At 38.5% G+C, this 21,147-nt stretch overlaps 1 protein-coding gene across 4 annotated transcripts in view; it reads right to left on the bottom strand.

Moving 5' to 3' along the window:
- MYO5A (myosin VA) overlaps window positions 1–21,147 on the bottom strand; it is a 571,522-nt gene that overhangs the window by 132,002 nt on the left and 418,373 nt on the right. For all 4 annotated transcript variants that reach the window (XM_069222454.1, XM_069222456.1, XM_069222457.1 and 1 more), the window contains exons 17-24: window positions 16,990–17,076; window positions 14,952–15,060; window positions 11,174–11,385; window positions 8,554–8,710; window positions 4,102–4,341; window positions 1,799–2,047; window positions 1,111–1,204; window positions 543–700 (exon numbers count right to left, since the gene is read on the bottom strand). In XM_069222454.1, coding sequence (XP_069078555.1) covers window positions 543–700; window positions 1,111–1,204; window positions 1,799–2,047; window positions 4,102–4,341; window positions 8,554–8,710; window positions 11,174–11,385; window positions 14,952–15,060; window positions 16,990–17,076 — 1,306 coding nt within the window. The remainder of the gene's footprint in view (window positions 1–542; window positions 701–1,110; window positions 1,205–1,798; window positions 2,048–4,101; window positions 4,342–8,553; window positions 8,711–11,173; window positions 11,386–14,951; window positions 15,061–16,989; window positions 17,077–21,147) is intronic.

Raw genomic sequence — 21,147 nt, 5'->3', positions numbered from 1 at the left:
GCTGATTCTGAGAGATCTGGTCAACAAGCCCACATCTGACTGTGTGGGCTGGTGCAGCTGGGTGGCCTGAATATAGAGCTCTTACGAAGCTCACCTAATTCCCTTCAGAAACCTTATTGACCCTAGTTGAGTTTAAAGCTTTTAATTTGGTAATTTAATTCCAGAAAAGGAGTAGGCTTCTTTCTTGGAGCTTTTTTTTGGCTACTTGTTGTCATATTGACATTTTGAATAGATATTCTTAGTTCAGCTCCCAGAAGACATACAGCTTTTATGATGGAACTTTTAAGTGATGATTCAGCTTTGTTATTTAAGTTCTCCTTCCTCAGCTGGTCATTCGCTCACAAGGACCAAAGCCATGGCAGATGCCAGATGTATAATTCACAAAACTGCAAGTTTATAAGGTTATCCCTGCAACTAACTAAGCACCTCCTACATACTGATAAACTACTAAAATGTACTGCTCACTGTAGTTAGCTGTACCGAAATATTACTGATAAGCCTACATCAGCAAAATGAATTCCTCTTGCATATATCACACTTACCGTAATCACATTTATTTCATTCATCTCATCCTTTAAGTCATCATAACGCTCTTCTAATCGGCTATATTCATTCAGAAGATTCTGGTACCGTGACCTTTCATCATTCAAATCAAGTTCCAGCTGTTTTGTTTCCTCTGTCAACTTTTTTTCCATGGCCTCTATCCGATTAAAAAACATAGACATATCAACAATTACGTATAAGTCTATCTCGCCTGCATCAGTCCAATTTGAAACATATTGAACACTGAGACATACCATATGCAGTGCCTACTACATGTATAAACCCCTCATGGATGAAGTGCTGAAGTTTTGTAAAATATATACTTGAGAGAAGAAAAATAATTATGGCTTATTCTCTGACTTCATCATTATGCAGAAACAGCATATTTAATTTTGATTTCTTTTGCATTAATATTTCACACAAAGGATGGATGCAACAAAACACACAACACATTTGTTAATTAATTTGGTATGTTGATTTAGAAGGCATTCAAAGGTTTGAAAAAATTGCAGACTTAGATTCTACCTTACATCAAAGTGTAAATTAAAGCTACAGTGTGATACCAACCTGTCATAGTTTTGACTTGATCGTGAATTAGTTGATTCAGTTCCTCTTTTTCAGTCTTAAGCAATATGTTCTCATTTTTAAGGTCTGATATCAACTAAAGAAAATAATGAATGTTATTTTGCTCAAACTCGCATATTCAATTCAATCTACACACAAAGAGCTAGAATATCAGATGGTTACCTTTTTAACATTGCTTATTCATTATTAGGTAGCTGATGATTTCTATAAAAAAAAATCTCAAATTTTTCCAATTCAGGAACAATACACAACTGAAATTAGAGCAAATATTCTATCTCAAATGTAGGAGGACATGTCACCTGCCAAATCCGATCCTATCACATATGACTATTACAAGTACGGTGTCAACACCCTGGTAAATTACAACTCAAAAATCCCCAACATCTTATCAAATGTTTGCAAAACTCACACTGACAATCTGTACAATTTATTGCCAAACAAGTACATTATTTCTGATTGGTTCATGTGCTAATTACTGCTATAAATCCAGTGAAACAGATGTTCGATATGGCAATTTTCTTCGGGCATTCATATTTGCTAGTACTGAACTATAAAGTACGTAAAGGCCCAGTCGAGGCCAAGGTGAACAACATCCTCCCAATACCTTATGTGCTAAATGAACGTCTACAGGTCCACAGTTTACTCTAAAAAAACTTTGGATACGGCTTACCAGTTCACTTTCCTTCCTGTAGGAGCCTGCTTGTTCTTCAATTATTGCCTTCTCAGTCTGTGTCTGAAGCAACTCTTTCCTCAGCATGGCTAGCTCATCCTCGAGACAAATGAGTCGGTTTGTAGCATTCTTAGCCTCTTCCTCACTCATCCGGAGACGGTCTACATCGCTCTTCAACTTCTCAGTTTCAGTTCGATATGTATTCTCCAAGTTATTGAACCTCTCCAGTAATGATTTATTGTCTCTATTCTTTTAAAATAAAGAAGATATAAAAGAAAATACAAAAGTTCAGATGCACCTTGCAAAAGATTCTTGCTTCCTTTATCACTTTACAGCACTCTATGCAGTCTTTGAACATAATAATGAAAACGGTTGGCTGGTTGCCACTCGACATACACTTGCGTCATGACCTATTGCCATTATATTTGCATTTTAATTCAAAGATGTGTTCACTGACGTATATGAATATGACATACTGTCAGAACACATAGGCAAATCAAAATAACAACCCAGAAGGTATAAAGTAAATCACAAGAACATCAAAGTAAAGTGACAGGAATGTAGTTATTTGAAGAATGTTGCCTTTTCTCGGTATGTACTTAAGACCAGAAAGAAGGCCTGTTTGGCACTAGAACACATGTGCCTGTAGCTGAGATTACCACTAATAATTATATGTTCATTCCTTTGCTGCCTGTTTTTTATTTTGCACAAATGTTGCCCACTTTTGGGTACAACCTGATTGAATTTAACTCATGCCATTGATAGAGCATCAAATAATACCAATGTCGGATATCGGCACATACAGTAATTCTGTTAAAACATCTAAAAGTTTGCAAGTGGAACTCAGTCATTCAACACATGAGAACCTCAGTGAATTTACCCAACAATCATTCAGATCATCTCATGGCAGCACCCAAACTATGATGTGCCACATTTTTGATATAGTACACAATTAGTATTGAAATCCATTAGTAGTGTAATTGTGCTATACCAACTAGGAAGTCTGTAGATCAGATATATCTAACACTGGTAGAGGAGAGGTAAGATTAATGCCATGTTTCCAGGATAAAAAGTCAACAATTCATATTTAGCTGTATTGTAAGAAAATATCTCATGTGGTATCCAGATAGTCTAGCTAGGCCCCCTGTATCAATGTTGGAACGCCCTTGCTGTAGAAGCTGGCTCCCCAGTGCGGTGGCACGCTTGAAAACATAAGCTAAAAGCAAAGCTTCATTAGGTTCTTGTCTGTTAAAACAATAAGGGGGCCATTATGACCCCGGCGGACGGCATTAATATGGAGGAAAGTACTGCCAACAGGCTGGCGGTACTTTTCTCCATATTAAGACATTGGCGGTTTGGCTAAAGCCACACCGCCAATGTACTACACTGACCGCCATGGCGGTAATGGCCGCCGGGCTGGAGACTTCAGTCTCCAGCCCGGTGGCCGTCACTAACCCACCTGCAGGATTATGACCCCGCCTACCCTTCCCTGTCACCGATAGGGGTCTTTCCCGCCGCCTCCCCAGATTGCCCCCCAACCACCCTTTCTCCCCAGGCCCCCTACTACATACATGCACCTTCATTCACATACGAACACATGAATACACACATGGATACACACACTCATACCCACATTCATCCATGCATGCATACATCCATTCACACACCCACACACACTGACATACATACAAGCACACATGCATTCACACAACACAACACAAAATACATGCATTCACACATCCATACATGCACACACAGACAACACACATCACACACCCGTTCAGGCATACACACATCCCCACACACACAACTCCCCCCACCCATGTCGGAGCACCCGACTTACCTGATGTCAGGGGGTCCTCCGGCAGGAGACGGGACGCTGCTGCCAGCAGCAGCGTCTGCCAGCAGAACACCGCCAGGCCGTATCATGGGTCATGATACGGTCTGTGGCGGTCTACTGGCAGCGCCACCTTACCGCCATCCGCCGGCATAGCACAGTCGGATTCCTGCCATCGTTCTGGCGGAAATCCGGCTGTGGTCAAAATCCGGCTGACTTCTGGTAGCCGCAGCAACGGTCTTTTGGTGGCCGTCACCACAGCGGTAGGCGGTTTTTACCGCGGGAGTTGTAATGAACCCCTTAGTGTTTTTTATGTAACAAAGAGCCTTCCTGGCACAGTGCTTAAGACAAAATTGTTCAGGTTTCTCTGTCTTTGTACTGACAGTCTACGTCTACATAGTCCTACTTAGCATAAAACATGTGCAATTCTTTTACAGGGTGTATGCATTCATGTTACATTGATTACCTGGTCATCAATTTTACGCTGCAGCTGCATGATTTTGTTCTCCATGCCAATGTTCAGTTTCTTGTAGCGCTCCACTGAACGTGCTTCGATCTTCAGGACCTTCAACTCTCTCCTGGCTATCATTCTGCGGCAGCAGCACTGAAGGTAGATGATTGCCTTCAAGCTCCTCTTGTAGGTGGTACGAGCCAACCAGCCCCTCACATGCTTCTGAATAATTGTGGCCTTGTGCTCCCGAAGCATCTGGGTTTTGAAAAACAGAATTCAGGTCACTTATATGAATACTTTAACACAGATATCGCGGTCTACTTTAGACAACGGCAAAAAACATACATTAATTTAACCAAGCACATAGTATGCTAACTTAAGGTCAAAAGATGCCAGGAAATATTAAAAGGAAACAATTACAATAAAGTTCAAAGAAAAAATTGCTGGCAGGGTTACAAACAGAGGCTAAATAAATGACCCAAGTTGCTAAATTTACATTTTGCAAATAAATTAATAAAAATTTGACAAACATGCTGTACCGTGGCCTAAAGAATTTGGTCATCCAAGCTGCAAGATGGTTAAAATATGCACTTTACCTATTTTCTAACTGGAGGTTGGCCTTCTAAGACATAAAATTTACGAAACCTGTAAAGTCTAACTTATTATCCAATGTTTTTTCTTCGGTTACTTTACTGTTACTTCTTTCTGTTTGATTATCTCTGACAAACTTTGATACATGGGAAACACAAAATGACTGCAGTAAATAAAGACTCAAAGTTAAATAGACAAAAACGTCAATCAATAAAGAAGTGTTTAATTTAAAATATGCTAGACTACTCCAATTAATATATGCTTCTAGTCTGAATTCCGATAAAGACTGATCAGCAGGAATTGTGAAATGACATAACTTTAGCATCAAGTGTTTGCACTGGAGAAAACAAACACAATGTACAACATACAAAAACACTACAAAAAGGACTTTGAGCAACTGTACAAGTTGCAAGCTACATGAGAAACACATACACCTTCAAGGCAAGACTGAAAATCAGACAATATGATTGCCAGAAAGCCTCTACCACTGGTCATAGCCCATGACCACTACATTTCCTTTTATGGAGCACTCAAATTCTAATGCTACAGTTCTACAATCGATTTAAATTGGGCTGAGAGGCAGTGCACCAATGGGGCTTGAGTCTTTACTTGGGAACCGAAAGTAGTTGGGTTCACTACATACATATTAGTCACCTTCTTGACACAACAAAACCAACCTGATAAGATCCTTCAATTTGAAATGCAGCTACCAGTCAAATTGTTATCTCACCAATGATGAGCTCAGCTTTATGCCAAAATTGTTTTAAGGATTGATTAAGGGCTGTTTTGATTAATCTAAACTCATTGTGTTTTAGATAGCAATAGGATGTAGGTGGCAGCAGTGGGGCATTCTACCTCTTTCACGCGTGACTTTTGGTCACCATCAAATCTTAGCAACCTTCACTCATATATGCCATCTAAATACAAATTAGAGTTTATCGCTGGCATGGATATGTTATTTCTTCTCAAGGTTTATAAGCTAATCTTACCTTCCTTTTCCAATTGGAAATGTGCTTTTAATGAGCTTTTCTCAAACTATGGTCCACGCTGTGATTGCTTCCTGCCTACTGTATCTAACTTCTTGATCTACAACCAAGTTGCAACTTATTCAGAATGGTTAATGTTTGTTCTTTGTAGGCATAAATACATCTCTCATCTTATAATTATTCACTTGCTCTCTGTAACATAAAGTGAGGTTCTGAATTGCAGGATCGTTTAACAGAGGGCCATGCATAATCACTCGGCTCCATGGTATACTGCATCGTTAAAAATCCTCAATCCTCTTGTGAGTCTTTGTTTGTTATATGTGGTTGTGTGCATTGGCCCTCCTTTTAGGGAAATCAGTAATTCAAGAAAAGGGAGCCTCTCAAAGCACATGTTTTTGGTGAATCTAATCAAGGGATTCAAGGTGGTAATCCATTCACAGACGCTGTTACTGGTATCACTGTTGCCTTGTTCGAGTATTAGTATATCATCAATGTAACAGAATCATACCTTCTTATAGGCCGAGAAAGGATTGCCAACACTGCAGATCATATCTTTTTCAAAATGGGTCATATATAAACATGCCAGGCTTGGGTCCAAAGTACTGCCCATAGATGTGCCCTGTGTTTGATGCTATAGCTGGCCTTTAAGTTGAAAGACGCTGTTTCAATGCAAGGACAGCACATTCCAAAATAAAGTCAGCTGAGGTGAGCGATGTCCAAACTTCTGACTGAAGAGTGCTCTTTATAACTTCTATGGTGGCATCTTGAGGGATATTGGCATACAGAGTCTCTATGTTCAGGGAGACCTTCTCCTTACATATCAGTTTCTGAGGCAGTTTGGACCATTGTATCTGTTGCCTGTCTATGCCACATCATTTTTAATCATAACAAGGGTAGATGTATATTAAATAAGATTAGGTATCCCTAAGTTATTCTATCCTCACTTCACACCAGTCTACTCACATCACCACAGAGAACACTGCACCTCACTCTTTACATTGGTAAGACATAAAAGAACTCTGGCAAAGAGCCCCCCCAGTAAGGCCCGTTGGGTACTGCAGCGAGGGCCCAAAAGAGAGACGCCCGATGACGAAACATGACACCCATTTGAGTGTGTGAGGGCCCTTGCTCCTGAAAGACCATATACTCTGATCTGTTTTTTGGGTTATCTCCTTTCTCTCCCTTCTTTTTCTAACTTAGGAACTGCATACTCTTTCTACCTTATTGGGGGTGTGTATGTTGGACCTTGATTTGTCCCCTGTCCCTTCTTTTTGTGTTTAGGATAACACTTAATAGGCCAAATCAGAGCCCCTAATAAAGAGGCATCAGACATCTATGAGTATATGACTGAGGAGAGCTAGCATTCCTAATAAGAAACACATATTTAGAGAATCTACTGGTCAGTGTTGTTTTTGATCATGCCATTACAATTGCTACACATGTGTAGGTATTTGCAATAGTTTAGTGAGGTCAAACTGGCTTTATTGCAATATGTCTTTTTGTAAGGAATTACCAAAACCATTTATCAATAATGGTGTTTCGACATAAACTTCTAAAGTTTAAAGTCAGAAATGGGGTTTACTGAAGTTAACTGCTTTCCTTTACACAGGCCTGACCTACAACAGTATTCTCAATCACATAAACAAGGAAATTCTTTTCTACAGTCTAGGTGTGAATACCAATGTAACTGTGGCTATCAGTTTTGCTACAAAATGTGTAAACCACTTCCAGCAGCACAACTCCTTCAAATGTATCACCTAACTAAATAACTTAATCAAGCCCTTAACTTTTACGAGCAAAGACAATAGATTTGCTACCATGTATAGTTCAGTTTTTCTACTTAGGTGACTCTCTTTTGGATCACTGCTCAATATTTATTATCTGTAGCATTTTGTTGCTCTACTTTAATTCTTCTTATTACTTATAAACCCATGCTGTATTTTATCCTATACAAGTGGAGTATCCAGTGTCCCAATATAAGTCCATGCGGTTTAGCTCCAACCAGACTTTTAGGATATCCACACAAGATGAATTGGTATAGAATTTTATTTAAATGGCATCATGACATACCAAGTGGTTATTCTGAAACCTGCAATGGCTCTAGCACTCTGTACCAAACGCTGGACAACTCTGTTCTTCTAAATAAATTCTCCCAAAGTAATTAATGTAACTAGGCAGTCAGTATAAATGATGGAGACATCTACAGCACTGGATAGTGACCAGGCTACAGATAAAATAATCAGCATTTAAATACAAATCAGTGAACAACCAAAATATAGCTGAAGAAGTAAAATATAAAACAATTAATGATTCATAGTTATAGGTTATTAAGAACAAAATACTATGCACACAAATATCACGAAGAGGGGCATACTGTCTAAAATTGTTGTCTCATATGATGGAACAGGCAGTGACAATAAAGGTAGAAGTATTGAAATTGTTCTCAAAATAAGATTTGAGATGGTCTCAATATGGGAACCCCCTATCCCCCCTAAACAGCATTCATAACAAAGTATTTATGCTTTGTCACCAAACATTCAGGTATGGCACAGGTGCTTTCTGTCCGGCAAAATAGCTATCCCAGTTGCTGTATTTTTAGCACCTAGCAAACATTACCACCCTGTGTTAAATGACACCCATCTACCTGTATTTGTTTATCTGCTAATATAGGTAAGTATTGCGCAGACTGTATATTTTACTAGCAAGTGTAAATTAACTTCAATATTATTTCATTATAAACAGGTGAAGGTAATGGAAATTTCCAGTACCGCTAGGCTGTAATCCTGGTTGCGTTTAACTAGGTGAAAGCAAAGATAAGCTGGGTCTTAGTGGACCCATCTTTAAACAACATGTAGAACTATCCAATTAACATATCTATACCATCACTCACCGCTTGGTAGCACCTCCTGGCTGCGTATCCCCGTAAACGGGCCTGGAGTGCAATGGTAAAGGCTTGCATTCGCCGGTACTTCTGCCGAAGTACAAACATACGCTGGAACTTCTGAATAATGATAGCTGCTCTGGTTCTGCGTAGAAACTGGACGTAGCTAAGTAAAACAATAAAAAACTGTTTGAAAGCCTAATCTTTGAATATAAACAAATAAAAAGTACACAAACACAACGTTTTTTATAGTGCACTAAAGGTTTTCCTAGAGATTACAATGGTTTTACTTTCCAAGACAAGACATAGCATGAATCTTCATGCTATGTACATGCTACCCATCTTCCAGACTGTAATGGAGAGGTACCTAAGAAACAAAATACAATTTGCGACAGGGCTCTAGAAAAATTCACCCACATATCCTACAGGCAGCAGTTGCAGAGGAAGGGACAAAGGGCAGGTCAGATATCTGCATGGCTCAAGAAAGGTGGAAACGTCACCAAAATGTATAATACATTGTCAATATATACTTTTTATTGACAATGCCTACTTAGGATGGTGACCATTAATGAATTTTTCCAACAGTATCTGCAATTATATACATAAACTAACATATTCTGAAATTAAACAAATGGACATATATCTGAGATAATACTGTGTTTATAGGCTTACTCTGAAGGCAGGAATCTCTAGTCTCAACCCCTGATACGAAACAGGGAAGGACTCTGGGCATTTTTTATGCTTCCTGCAAAAAGTTATCAATGAAATTCAAATTCAACTATTGATAAATTACCTGGGTGATTGGTGGAAGAAGATGTGACTATTCAGGTAGGCAGGATTAATGTTGTGTAGTGCCTTGTAAGTGTGAGTGAGCAAATTGACTAGAGCGTATTCATGTATTGAGTCAGTGGTGTAGGTGATGTGTCCTCTGTGTGGTAGATTGAGGATGAAACTTGCTCCTGATTTTTGGCTGGATTGAAGTCTTCTGTGTGGCTCATACACATAAGGATATGTCAGATTTAAGTACAGGATGAGTAATTGTAGAATTAAATATTTCTATAGTGTTCTGTTCCTCTTTGTCCTCTCAATGATAAGTCATCATGTGACATTGCCCAAGACAATGATACTTCCCAGATGTGCCAATGTATTACTTGGCACAAGTCCCTTTTGTGAGATACATATATAAAAAATAATGTAATTCTTTGATATTGTCCTTGATGTGAGCGAGGCCATGACCTAGGGTGAAACTCTGGGCACTGAAGCTCCCCTTGGAATAGGACACTTTTTCCCCTTAATTTTGAGCTGACCTACCTTGTTACACAGTTGCAGCACCCAATGAGTTGGCTAGATGATTGTCAGAACCCTTAGAAACTTTTCACACTAAAACCATGAACTAAAACAAACTCACTGTGTCTTTGGTGAAGGTTTAGGCCTAGTGTGCTATACGTGGTTTCCTACATGAACAAGGTTGGGACTCGCATGTACAAGAAAAGTGATAAGGCAAACTTCTTATTTCTCTGGAGCCCCACTGTGTGATTCATCACATTTCCAGAAACTAGAGGAAGACCCTATATTGACAAGATGTGTGTGGATGCATGGATGTGGGTACCTGTTTGAAAGTGGCAAATCTCTTAAGTTCAATGAAGTATAGTCATGGTTTGCAGTAAACCTGGGACAATTGCTTCTGATATATGCAATGCTGACTACAGCGGCCTAGTTGACGTAGCACAGGCCTCACATCTGACGACCTCAATCCTAAACCACTGATACGCGAACGGACGCAAATGATTGCTAATCTACAAGGTAATACGTGAGGATAGTTCCAAAGCTACTCTGGCTCTAGGAACTAACTAGAAGACGGATTATGAAATACCTCTGACATATAAAAAATGAGGCAGAGCATTCACATTTGCTGGAAATGTGATCCGCAATGCTCTCTTTAAACTCACACAATTCAACTTCCCCTCAAAACCTCCCTTACACCGATGGGCCTGAGGGGAAGGCCCCAGGAGCAGAGCCGGACCACATGGTTTGGACATGGCCAGGGGTTGTTAAATACTATGAGAGCAAAGTAACTAACGTTCAGAACTCTATGCTGCAGATTATTGAATAGTCTACATACACTGCATTATGAGCCTACATCTGATGCCTTATGCAAAGTAGAGTAGTAATATTTTTGTTGCACACAGGTCTCGGGTTGGACTTGAAACGGAAAGAAATACTTCTTAGGAAGCAGTGTAGAAGCTACCTTTGTGCACAATGTACACCAACAAAAAATATTGCAATGATTTAAATGACTGTCATGCATAGACCAACGCCTTGTTGTACCCATCTGATACTCTGTTGCCATGATCATGCTTTGGATGCTCTGGTAGTGCTGTTGTAACGAGACAATTATGCAGTGACTATCTACTGAATTTTATGTGCAGAGGTAGAAATAGCTCAGTCAGTCTCCTTGCTTAAGTTCATTCTGTGTTTCTTAATTGACTATTATACTGAGACTGCTTAGTTGCTATTGTATAAACATGAATACAAATATTTCCCAAAAGTTTTTCAGATATACAATGTCTTGCCTAAACACCATACACGTATTGTAGTCAAACAGAAACCATTTAGCTGTTATGCTCACCATCGTGCCTGATATCCCCTAACATATCTCTGGATGTTGATAGCTGCATTCTTCATGCGCAGGTACTTCTTTCGCATTAGCCAGCCTCGGATGGTCTTTTGGATTCGGATACATGCCACTCGCAGTTTGTCTGCGCGTATTTTTTCCATATAAGCTACTTGGCCGGCTCGGAAGAAAATTTTGGTCTTGCCAAACTGGTATTTATTCTTGTCCTATTTCCAAAGAAATCATATGATCAGTATTGTAGCACAAAAGCTCAGAGATGTGACATAGATCATTTAGGTGTGAATTCCTAAATTTAGACAATGCCGCAACTTATCTCATACATACACAGATATTGATTTCAGTGCAGAAGAAAACAGAATCCTTCATGTTTATGGTAAATGTCTACTTAATTTTACACTATGCATCCTAGATTGGTTATATATTGTTATAAGCATGACCTTCATAATCCTTTTCTAAATATTAACAGAATAAGTTAGAAAAAAGTATGTGAAAAGTTAAATTCCCACAGATGTGCAAAGAATGAAATCAGACATTCTTTTAGCTCACTCTTCAAACAAAACACAGCAAACATTGTGTTTACTTTTTTGTTAGACGAACACAACATGCTGAGATAAGTGGTGGAGGATAAGACATGAGCAGGCAGTGCACACTGGGAGGAAGAGGGGGCCTCTTCAGTTTCCTTTTAAGAAGAAAATTGACCAAATCCAAGAAGCATACACAAGGAAGTAAAATCAAAGTCACAAAGATTTTCATCTTGTGAAATTCTCTTGACCTGAAGCAGTTGATGTTCATGAATGCTGTATATGAAATTTTTGAAAGCTGCGAAAAAATAAAGGAGCATCAAACATAGTCCAGATCATTTTCATTGAGATGAGATTCATTAACATCTGGAAAAATATAGGTGCTTTATTGCACACTGGCAGTCATATACTTTGAGGTGAGGAGCATATCACAAATCCAACAACAGGTTTCACAGCACGACTGAACATCGTGCAACGCTTTGTTTTTATGTAAGATGGGCCGAGTTTATTGCTAATACCATGGCCTTGACTTGGTGGTCTTTTCTTTTATTTAACGCCCCATTGTGAAGAAATTTTGTATGACATGCCTGCCTTTATTTCCAGTTTTAATTATCATAATTTATCATTTTTTTGTAACAAGTAAAATGTAATTGTAATTGACATATGTGTTCCTGGTGATTGTAATACTATTCCTTGAACTTTTAATTCACTTGGTCCTCACGTGCCTTTTTTCATTCATCTCCTACTTCAAATTAATCTGTGCAATTTCACATTTTGCCTTGCTCCTCTCTGGTAAGATCTTCCCGGTTGCTGAATTCAGTTTTGCAATATATAGATTTCCGGCATATTGCTTTAGGAGTTGAACATTGTCTAAGAACATGTTACTAAAACCTTTATACTCTGAGGCATCTTCTCCAGGAGGATAAAGGGTAGCCATTTTGGCTGATGATGTTGGATCTATATTTCACTTCTGTTCTATTTTTAGGATGGTTAAAGGCACTCTTTAGTCTGATTTCTTTGCACAAGAGGACTTGGTCCATTCCCTTTCTTGGACTGGATGATGAGACCTGAAAGTAGCCTGACCTAATTAATTTGTTGCCCAGGGCATTTCGAAGTTTCAAAGCAACAGCAAACTAAACAAAGAGTAACACATGAAGATCTGTAAAATCAGCGGAAAAAATAGACTATCATATATTTCTGTATCCTCTTCTGAACAGGTTATTTGCAATGAAGGGTAATGGTGTGAAAGAAATGGAGGGTAATTCAGTGGCCAGGAACAGGATATCAGCACTGGAGGGATTACTATATAGAAAAACTAGTGCACATAAATGTGAGTGGAGTACGCCTAGTATGGAGCTTCCACCATCTGCAGGCTATGTATGTCAAAATGGTTTGCCTGTTTAGGATGTCATGCAAGACTCACACCTGTTCATCCATTATTGTCACTCTCCATTTAATGGAGGGGGACACACCAATTAAAAAGCAAAGGTAATAGATGGTGGTGAAATGCATGCCACTGAGAGATACAGAGCAGCTCAGAAGGAACTAATATCCAAACACATTCACCTCTAAAATACAGTACAGTGACATTAACATAGTTTCCTTGCATTCCTGTACAACTGACTGGTGTGAAATATCTGCTTTTTAATTCCATAAGGTCAGTGAGAGTAAGTGCAGCCAGGTTTGGAGCAGGTACCACTGACGAAGATGTATCTTATGTCATAACACACATGAGCACCTGGAATAGGACCACATTTGGTCTAAAAATATGAGTCACAAAAACATATAAGTGGAAGATATATTCTTCAAAATGATGACTACAGTTTGAACTTGTTGGGGAAATCCATATGAAGACCTTCAACACTCCACTCCGAGAAATCCTCATCTTGTAAGAGGCCAATAATGTCAATGCAATGATAAATAGTAATCGAGAGGGGGAGAAAATGTGCAGGTACCAAAAGGTAATCTGAACTTTGATCAAATGCTGTGTGATCAAGACAGAGTGTCTACTAGAGATGTTTTCCTTCCTTATTTATCTTTTTACACATGAAGAGATCAGGACCTCAGGAGGATTTTCACATCCACAATCACTGCATGAGATTTACTCAGACTTCATATAAAGCATTCTGTTGAAACCTTACTGAACATCATTGATATGGAGGTATCATACATTTTTTGGAGTCAACAGACTCATGCCTTTGATCCTCAATTGTTACCATTTTACTGAGGTTTACAGAAAAGCACAGGTTAACAGTTGCAGACAAGCCCGCCCTTCTTTCCCCATAGCTACTGAAGCAGTGGAATATCTCTGAAAAGAGTGACTAACACTAAGAGTCTTGTCAAGCTTCCCATGACAGATACTCCAAAGTGAAGTCTATGCATGGAGAGAGTCAGATTCCACTAAGCATGTCTCTGAGCTAAAAAAACTCTAAGGAGGCGTGACCTCTCTGTAGTAATATCCAGAGATTCAAGGCATATGTGATTGGCAGAATATTAGCAACTGGAGGGTAAGGTATGCAGAGAACACTTGGCGGGTTAGAGCACACATGGTAAAGGTGTGCATTTTTCCCCCTACATGCTCACACATTTCTACAAATGATGAAGCACATTCTCCAATCACACCATAATATGTAAAAAAAAAATCCAAACTATTGGGAACGGAAGAGTGCTGATTGTGTAGGCCTATATTTCTGTTAATATATTTTTTCTTTTGTGACACTACCTTTCTGCATGCATTATTAAAACTAGATAAATTATATATTGAAATATGCATGACGTGGTAATTAAGAGTAACAAAAACAATATGTGACAACACATGAATGTCGGAACTGAAAACATGGGACTTTTGTTAGAAACATTAAACAATCAGCACTAATATAGCCATAAATTTGTGGCAGCCTGCCCAGATGGAAACCTATACTTTTGGTCTGTTTATCCACCTAGCAGCACAATACCAGGCAACTCATTCAGAAAGAACACCTATCAAAAGTCTTCTTAGGAGCAAAATATTTCTGTGCCTGCTGTACATCAATATATATGCAATATTTGTGTTCGCTCTATGTATGTACTCTGCCTAATATCCCAATATTCAGCATAATCACAAAGATATGCCAAATACCATTCATCCAATTGCTTAACTATATGAAACACAGTCTGCAACATGACATCCCAAGACAAGTTTTTGAAATCATTACAATTATAGTTCAACTAAAATACATATAAAAACTTAAATAAAGTTACATTTTTATTACCAGAATAAGCTTTTCCAACACATTTTTGCATGTTTGCTTTTTATCATTCAGGATATCCTTTTGCTTCATCAGCACACGATACCTGCTGAAAAACTCTTGATATGTCCACCTGTATAGAATTGACAAACATTTCATTAAATCTCATGAATGCGGCAATTTTTCACTGTTTATTCATTATACTAAACAATAACCTTCATGTCTAAGAAGTGACAGAGATCCCAAAATGTAAAAAAGGTGCTAACAATGCAACATTGAATGTAATTACAATTGAAGAAATAGTATAACAAAAGCAACAGATACATTTGTTTATACATTTATATTTCATTTGCCATTGTATACAATGTTTGGTGTTTTTGAAACCACTCTAAATGTATAACTTTTTTTTTTACAATTTTCTCAAGAGTAGTGAAAGAAAGATTTTTTATTTTCTTTATTTCCCATTCGGTTCTGATGAACAGAACACTGAATCTGAGGAAAGGTAGTAAAAACATAAATTGCTCTTTATTATTACCTATTATTCACCACATGTCATTAATGTATGTAATGTCTTCCTAATAAGTACAATTCACTTTTTGTTTTTAGAAAAGATAATTCTTCACCTTTGAACTGTATATCTTTAAACAAATACTTTTCTTACCCTGTTCTTCATAAGTCCAAGAGAGATTTCAAGGGAAACTACTGACTATCTGGGAACCATAACATATACTAAATTCATATACTAAATTCAATTTTTAATAATCACATTTAAAAGTATGTATAAGACAATGTAATTCATTTCACAGCCTGCTTTCTTTCTCTTATATTTAATTGTTGATTCAGAATAGAGAGATATTGTAGTGTTGAATTCCCCAGGCTAATCTATGTAAGTTTATATATTTTCACTAAAATGTCCCTGATAATCTGTCAGAAATATTTTACTTCGTCAGAATCCCAGGGTGTGCTGTTTGCTAGATGTTTAAAAAACTAGAAGGAGATGCCTCTTGCTTTTTTGTCACATTTGGATCAACATTGCCATCATGGCGACATCAAATGCCTTATTGGTATGGAACATATGATTTGCCACCTCTATTTTTTTTTTTTTTTACTTTGGAGCAACATTTACCCAACTTCACGTATTAATATTAAAAGCAATTATTTTCAAATCACAAAAAAAAAAATTATTCTGCTGGTTTTATCCATCTGATATAATTGTTTATGAACATTTCTGAGACCTTGGAACAAAAACCGTGCATTTAGATGTTACTATTCACAATATTTCAATACAACTGAACATCAATTTATTAAACACTTTGGCCACACGGTGGGCACTGAGTTGGTTGCATAAACAGAAACAGATTCTTTACCCACCAATAAATCACTGAGGGAAATACAAAACAACTGCATTAGGTATTTAATGTTCAAGTCCAGACCCTTAGGACCCAGAGCAAAGCAATCATCATACTCATTGTTTTGACACTAGACATACAAGTTTCAGTATGGAAGGGACATTAATTTTAGGTAGCAGTTTTTCCTTTGGCAAATACATTGAATCGTCTTGGGAAACTATCACTGAGTTTTTAACTAAAGTTGAGGTAAACAGTAGGACTTTTCTATAGCATGGTATGGCCACAAGTGTTTGAAAGATCTGATCATGGTATTGTTAGATTGTCAACTTTCAGCACCATACTTGTCTCCACCTCAGATTTAATAGGTTTTCATACCTGAGGAGAAATATTTAAATGTTGTGACATATGACCAGACATATGCCTTTAGGCAAGTGGAGCTAGAGGCTTAATTCCGAAGCAAACAACTTTATGTTGTGAATGCAGCTGGCAAAGAACAAAACATATTGTGAATACGGTCCATGAACGTGGTTAATATATTAAAAACAGACATTTCTAAAGGATGAGCACATGCTGGACAAATACAGAAATAAGTCAAACATTAAATACAACATTTAAAAATGTTGACAATTGTTACATTGTATGATCCTCATAGTTTAGAAAAATGTGTTTATAAGGCTAAATCATGAACAAATGTAATAAATGACTGGAAGTACCTTGAAGGGAACCCAGCTGCGCTGATACGAATTGTTTCTAGGACACCACAGGCCCTGAGCTGCTGTACTGCTCTTTTTGCATCAAACCTACAAACAAAGAAGAAACTGTTAAAAGCATAATGGAGAATTTCAATGGATTTCTAATTCTGCTCTCCCCACTTGAGATTTAAGACAACAAGCAAAGACATGTTTACAGCAAACCCACAATTACTCCAAAACATAAATTAGATTCAAATATAGGATGCTTAGGTTTATGGAAGAATATTTTGAGAGAGCAGAATGAACATTTATTAAAGTATTAACTGTACATTAACTGACTATTCCTTCATGGGCATGACATAAGGCATTCAATAGACCCTTAAGTAAAGACGTAGACTTAGAAAAAGACTTTCAACATAACTGTGGCTTGGAACATACCATAACAAGTAAGGCTCATTCCACAGCCACTTGCTAAAAACTAAAACATTTGCAAAAAGGTACGTATGATTCTTCAGTCAGTATTTACTATGGCTGCTGGCTGAACATTGGGTAACAATCCAACAAGAACGTTAAAAAGAAGCAGGGAAATAAGTTCTAAATATCTAAAAACAAGTGACATTTAATTACTTCAAAAAAAAAAAAAAAAAAGAAAAGTCATCGTCATCCATACAATTAAGGAAAACTACATAGCCATCATCAGACTAATTTTTGCCTGAAAATCATTGGAAGATGTTTGGCCTTTAGCATGCAAATCAAAAACACAATGTATTGTGTCCTGCATACAAAGGGGATTGGAAGGGAGAGAATTAGGGGACATGAGGGCTGGTCCGATTCATATGGATGTTGTTATTCATTATCACAATTTACTGGCAGCACATCAGTCTGGTTTTCATGGTAGGTATAAACAACAATCTGCTACTGCAGTGGACCATAAACTGCTATTTGACAGTCCTAAACAGGATGACCATTGACTGAAACGCTCATAATTGGTTCCTCAATGAACACTTTCTGCAGGCAAAAATTGGAAAACCCTTCTCAGATCCACCCCTTTCCCTTTTGATGTGCCTCAAGGATTCTTAATGTTAAACCTCTGGGGAAATAGCTTACAGAACTAAGTATCTCTTTTCATCAGTACACAAACAATATCCAATTGTAAACAAAGCTAAGCTCACCATTATTTGTCAAACGCGTAAAATCTCAACTTGACCGAATACAACTGTGGATCAGACAAAGCCACCTAACATCCAACTCACTTACGGCAAAACTTTCTCTTTCTGACTCCATTAAGAACAAACACATAGTACAATCAAGGATGAAAGCCATGAAGAAGCAGCCATTATGCACAAAACGGCTAACTCAGAAACACCCCTGGCATTCTGGATTCTTATTTTACAAGAATCTCTACTGAAAATACACCTGCAAATTATGGTGGATTGGCGAGATTTCATCTACAAAGAAACAAAAACCTCTAACGGGCACTATAAATCAAATGCTACTAGTGGATCTGTAGCATAAATTGTGCCACCCACTCAAGTAGCCCTTTAAAAACCTCTCAGACCTGCCATTGCAGAACCTGTGTGTATGGAGTTTTAAACCGCCATTAGGAATAAACCTTTTGTAAGGCCCGAAAAATAAAAATTTACCAACGCATCTTCTCTGCTGCGCAGCACACGCCCGTGTAGAACTGACATCTCCGCTACTGCATGGATGTGACCCATCGCGAAGACTCGCTTCACCACCACAACCCTCATCGCTTCTGGAACTGCCACTGAGTGATGCATCCTCAGCGCAGGGCCTTGCATCTCTCATCAACATCAGCCTCAAAAACGACGCCAGATTTCGCACTGCAGTCTCCTCATCTGTTTAGAACCAACGCATCACCCAGACTGCACACTGCAGCTTCAACACCAGACTTTGCAAGCCCCATTAATGGGACCCTCAACACAAGACCGTGTGCCGCAGCCTCGCTTCATCTCGGAACTGACTCATCTTCAACATGGTTCCACATAATGCTCCTCAAACCGGGATTGAAGATACTTTTTGGCTTAACTGGGTCCCTGCAGCCGGTTCATGGCAGTCGGCCTGAACTTGTTAATCTATCACAGTCTGGCACTATTTTCCCTAAAAATATTAAAATCGAATATCCCCAGTTTTATTGATTGGATTTTTGTCACTTTGGTCTTGTTTTATTTATTAAAAACTACACTATTGTTATTACTCTGGTGTGGGCTCCTTTTGAGTTGTGTTTTCACTGTGTTACTGTTTGAAGTGTTGAACAAATACTTAGACATTCCATCTAAGTTAAGGCTGACTTCTCTGTACTAAGTTGCCAGGGGGTTGAACACAGGTTAATTAGGGTTCACTTGTGCCTTACCCTGACAAGGATTGTGGTTGCTGCTTGACCAGGGCTCACATCCCAGTGAACCAACAACCCAATTTCGTACACATGCTATCCCAATAAGACCTAAAAACAGCAGTTGACTTCTAGTTATATCTTGACTGAACTACAGGTGTATCCTACTCACTGTCCTCCCAAGGGGCCACATTGTCCAATCTATGCTATTCGCCATCGAGCAGCCCGCTTCATGACAAGCACAAAACATGATGCACACATTAACTGTGCTCTCACAACTCTCAACAGCTACCTGTAGAGGAAGATGCTCCCTCAAAACAACCTGCATCACATATGAAGCCTTCCAACGAAATACTCTTTATATAGAAGATAGTAAGGAGACTGCAGATTTTTAGAAGCAGGAAAAATATCTTGCAGTACATATAATACATCAAAAAGATAAATACCTGTTAAACCTGTCAGTTTTAGGGTAGATTTCCCCCAAACATTTTGCTTTCTCTCTCCAATTTGCTATTTTGCTGAATTTGGTTGACCTTAGGAATCTGTGCACTTTACTTCTGCTAACCGGTGGTAAAGAGCTTGTGCTTGTTCCCAAAACATGGAAAAATTAGTTTAAATGTGATCAGCATATTTAATTTACTTATAAGTACCTAGTAAAGTGGTAAAGTGGTATAATATATATATATCTCCAGGGCTGGTAAATTAAATGCTACCAGTGGACCAGCAGCACTTATCGTGCCATGCACTTAAGTAGCCAGGGGTGGTTTCTCTACTAGGGTTGAGGGGCTGCGTCCCTCTGAAATTCCTACACATTTATATTCAAAAATATTAAATACATCAATTTGTTTAGAGATATAAAGGTATCGCTAAACAAATTGATGTATTTAATCTGTCCCAGCATGCTTGGCCTGCCTCTTTTTGAAGCACGAGATGGAAGCAAGGCAGTAAATCAACTTTCTACACTGTGACGCACAACATAGGGCTGACTGCTCTAAAGCCCTTCATTACCATTGTGGTCTATGGCAATATTCACTATAGGCCAGTGATGCTTTTAGTGTCATGATTTTGGGCACTGTTTTAATCCCTGCGTAAGGGCAGCCATCTGTCATTCTCAGGCACAGATCCTACCCTTTCCCCATTCGGCATGCATTAGGAGTGGATGCAAACAAGTGTGATTCAGTGCCTTGTCTTTGGTAAGTGTTATAATGCTAATCTTGTGCTACTTTTATTGTAATGTGACTTTTCGTCACGCTAACCTCCCCCTTGTGACACCCCAGGTCTTGGCTGCAGATCGCTGGCTCCTTTAGAAGCAGAGCTGCTGTATTTGTTCTAAAAGACGAGAAGGGTTCTTGTCGCGTTGCGAAGTTGATCCAAATATCCAAGTCAAACGCAAGGAGAGAAATATGTGCTTACAAAAAGGCAGTTATCTGCTGTATGGTGTTAAAACTGGCCCTATTTTCATGCCCTTAACATTAATGCCAAAAACATGGATTGATAAGCAAATAATAAATGCTACAATGTGTGTAATATGTGTCAGCCACTTAGTTCCTCTTATTTCACATGTTTTACTTAATGTTGCATTCCTCAAGAGAGTTAGCTGTCTCACCATGCTGCGTTTCTGTCCATTGTATTACTCTTGCATAGTGCATACTTTGACTCGTGCCAGGTGTTTATGAGGGGCTTTGACTGAGAGTGCTTGTGCTGAGGCTGAAGGCAAAGCAAAGTGTCTGTCAGTGGGTGGTTTCTCTGCAGAGCACACAGAACAATGGTCATATATTCCAGTTGCAAATTAAATTCAGTGTACGTGTGTGTGAAGGGGTGCGCAT

The sequence above is a fragment of the Pleurodeles waltl genome, chromosome 3_1 (assembly GCF_031143425.1).
Source record: "Pleurodeles waltl isolate 20211129_DDA chromosome 3_1, aPleWal1.hap1.20221129, whole genome shotgun sequence".
Classification (NCBI taxonomy): domain Eukaryota; kingdom Metazoa; phylum Chordata; class Amphibia; order Caudata; family Salamandridae; genus Pleurodeles; species Pleurodeles waltl.
The sequence above is the reverse complement of the archived record's forward strand: the minus strand, read 5'-3'. Positions and strand labels throughout refer to the sequence as shown.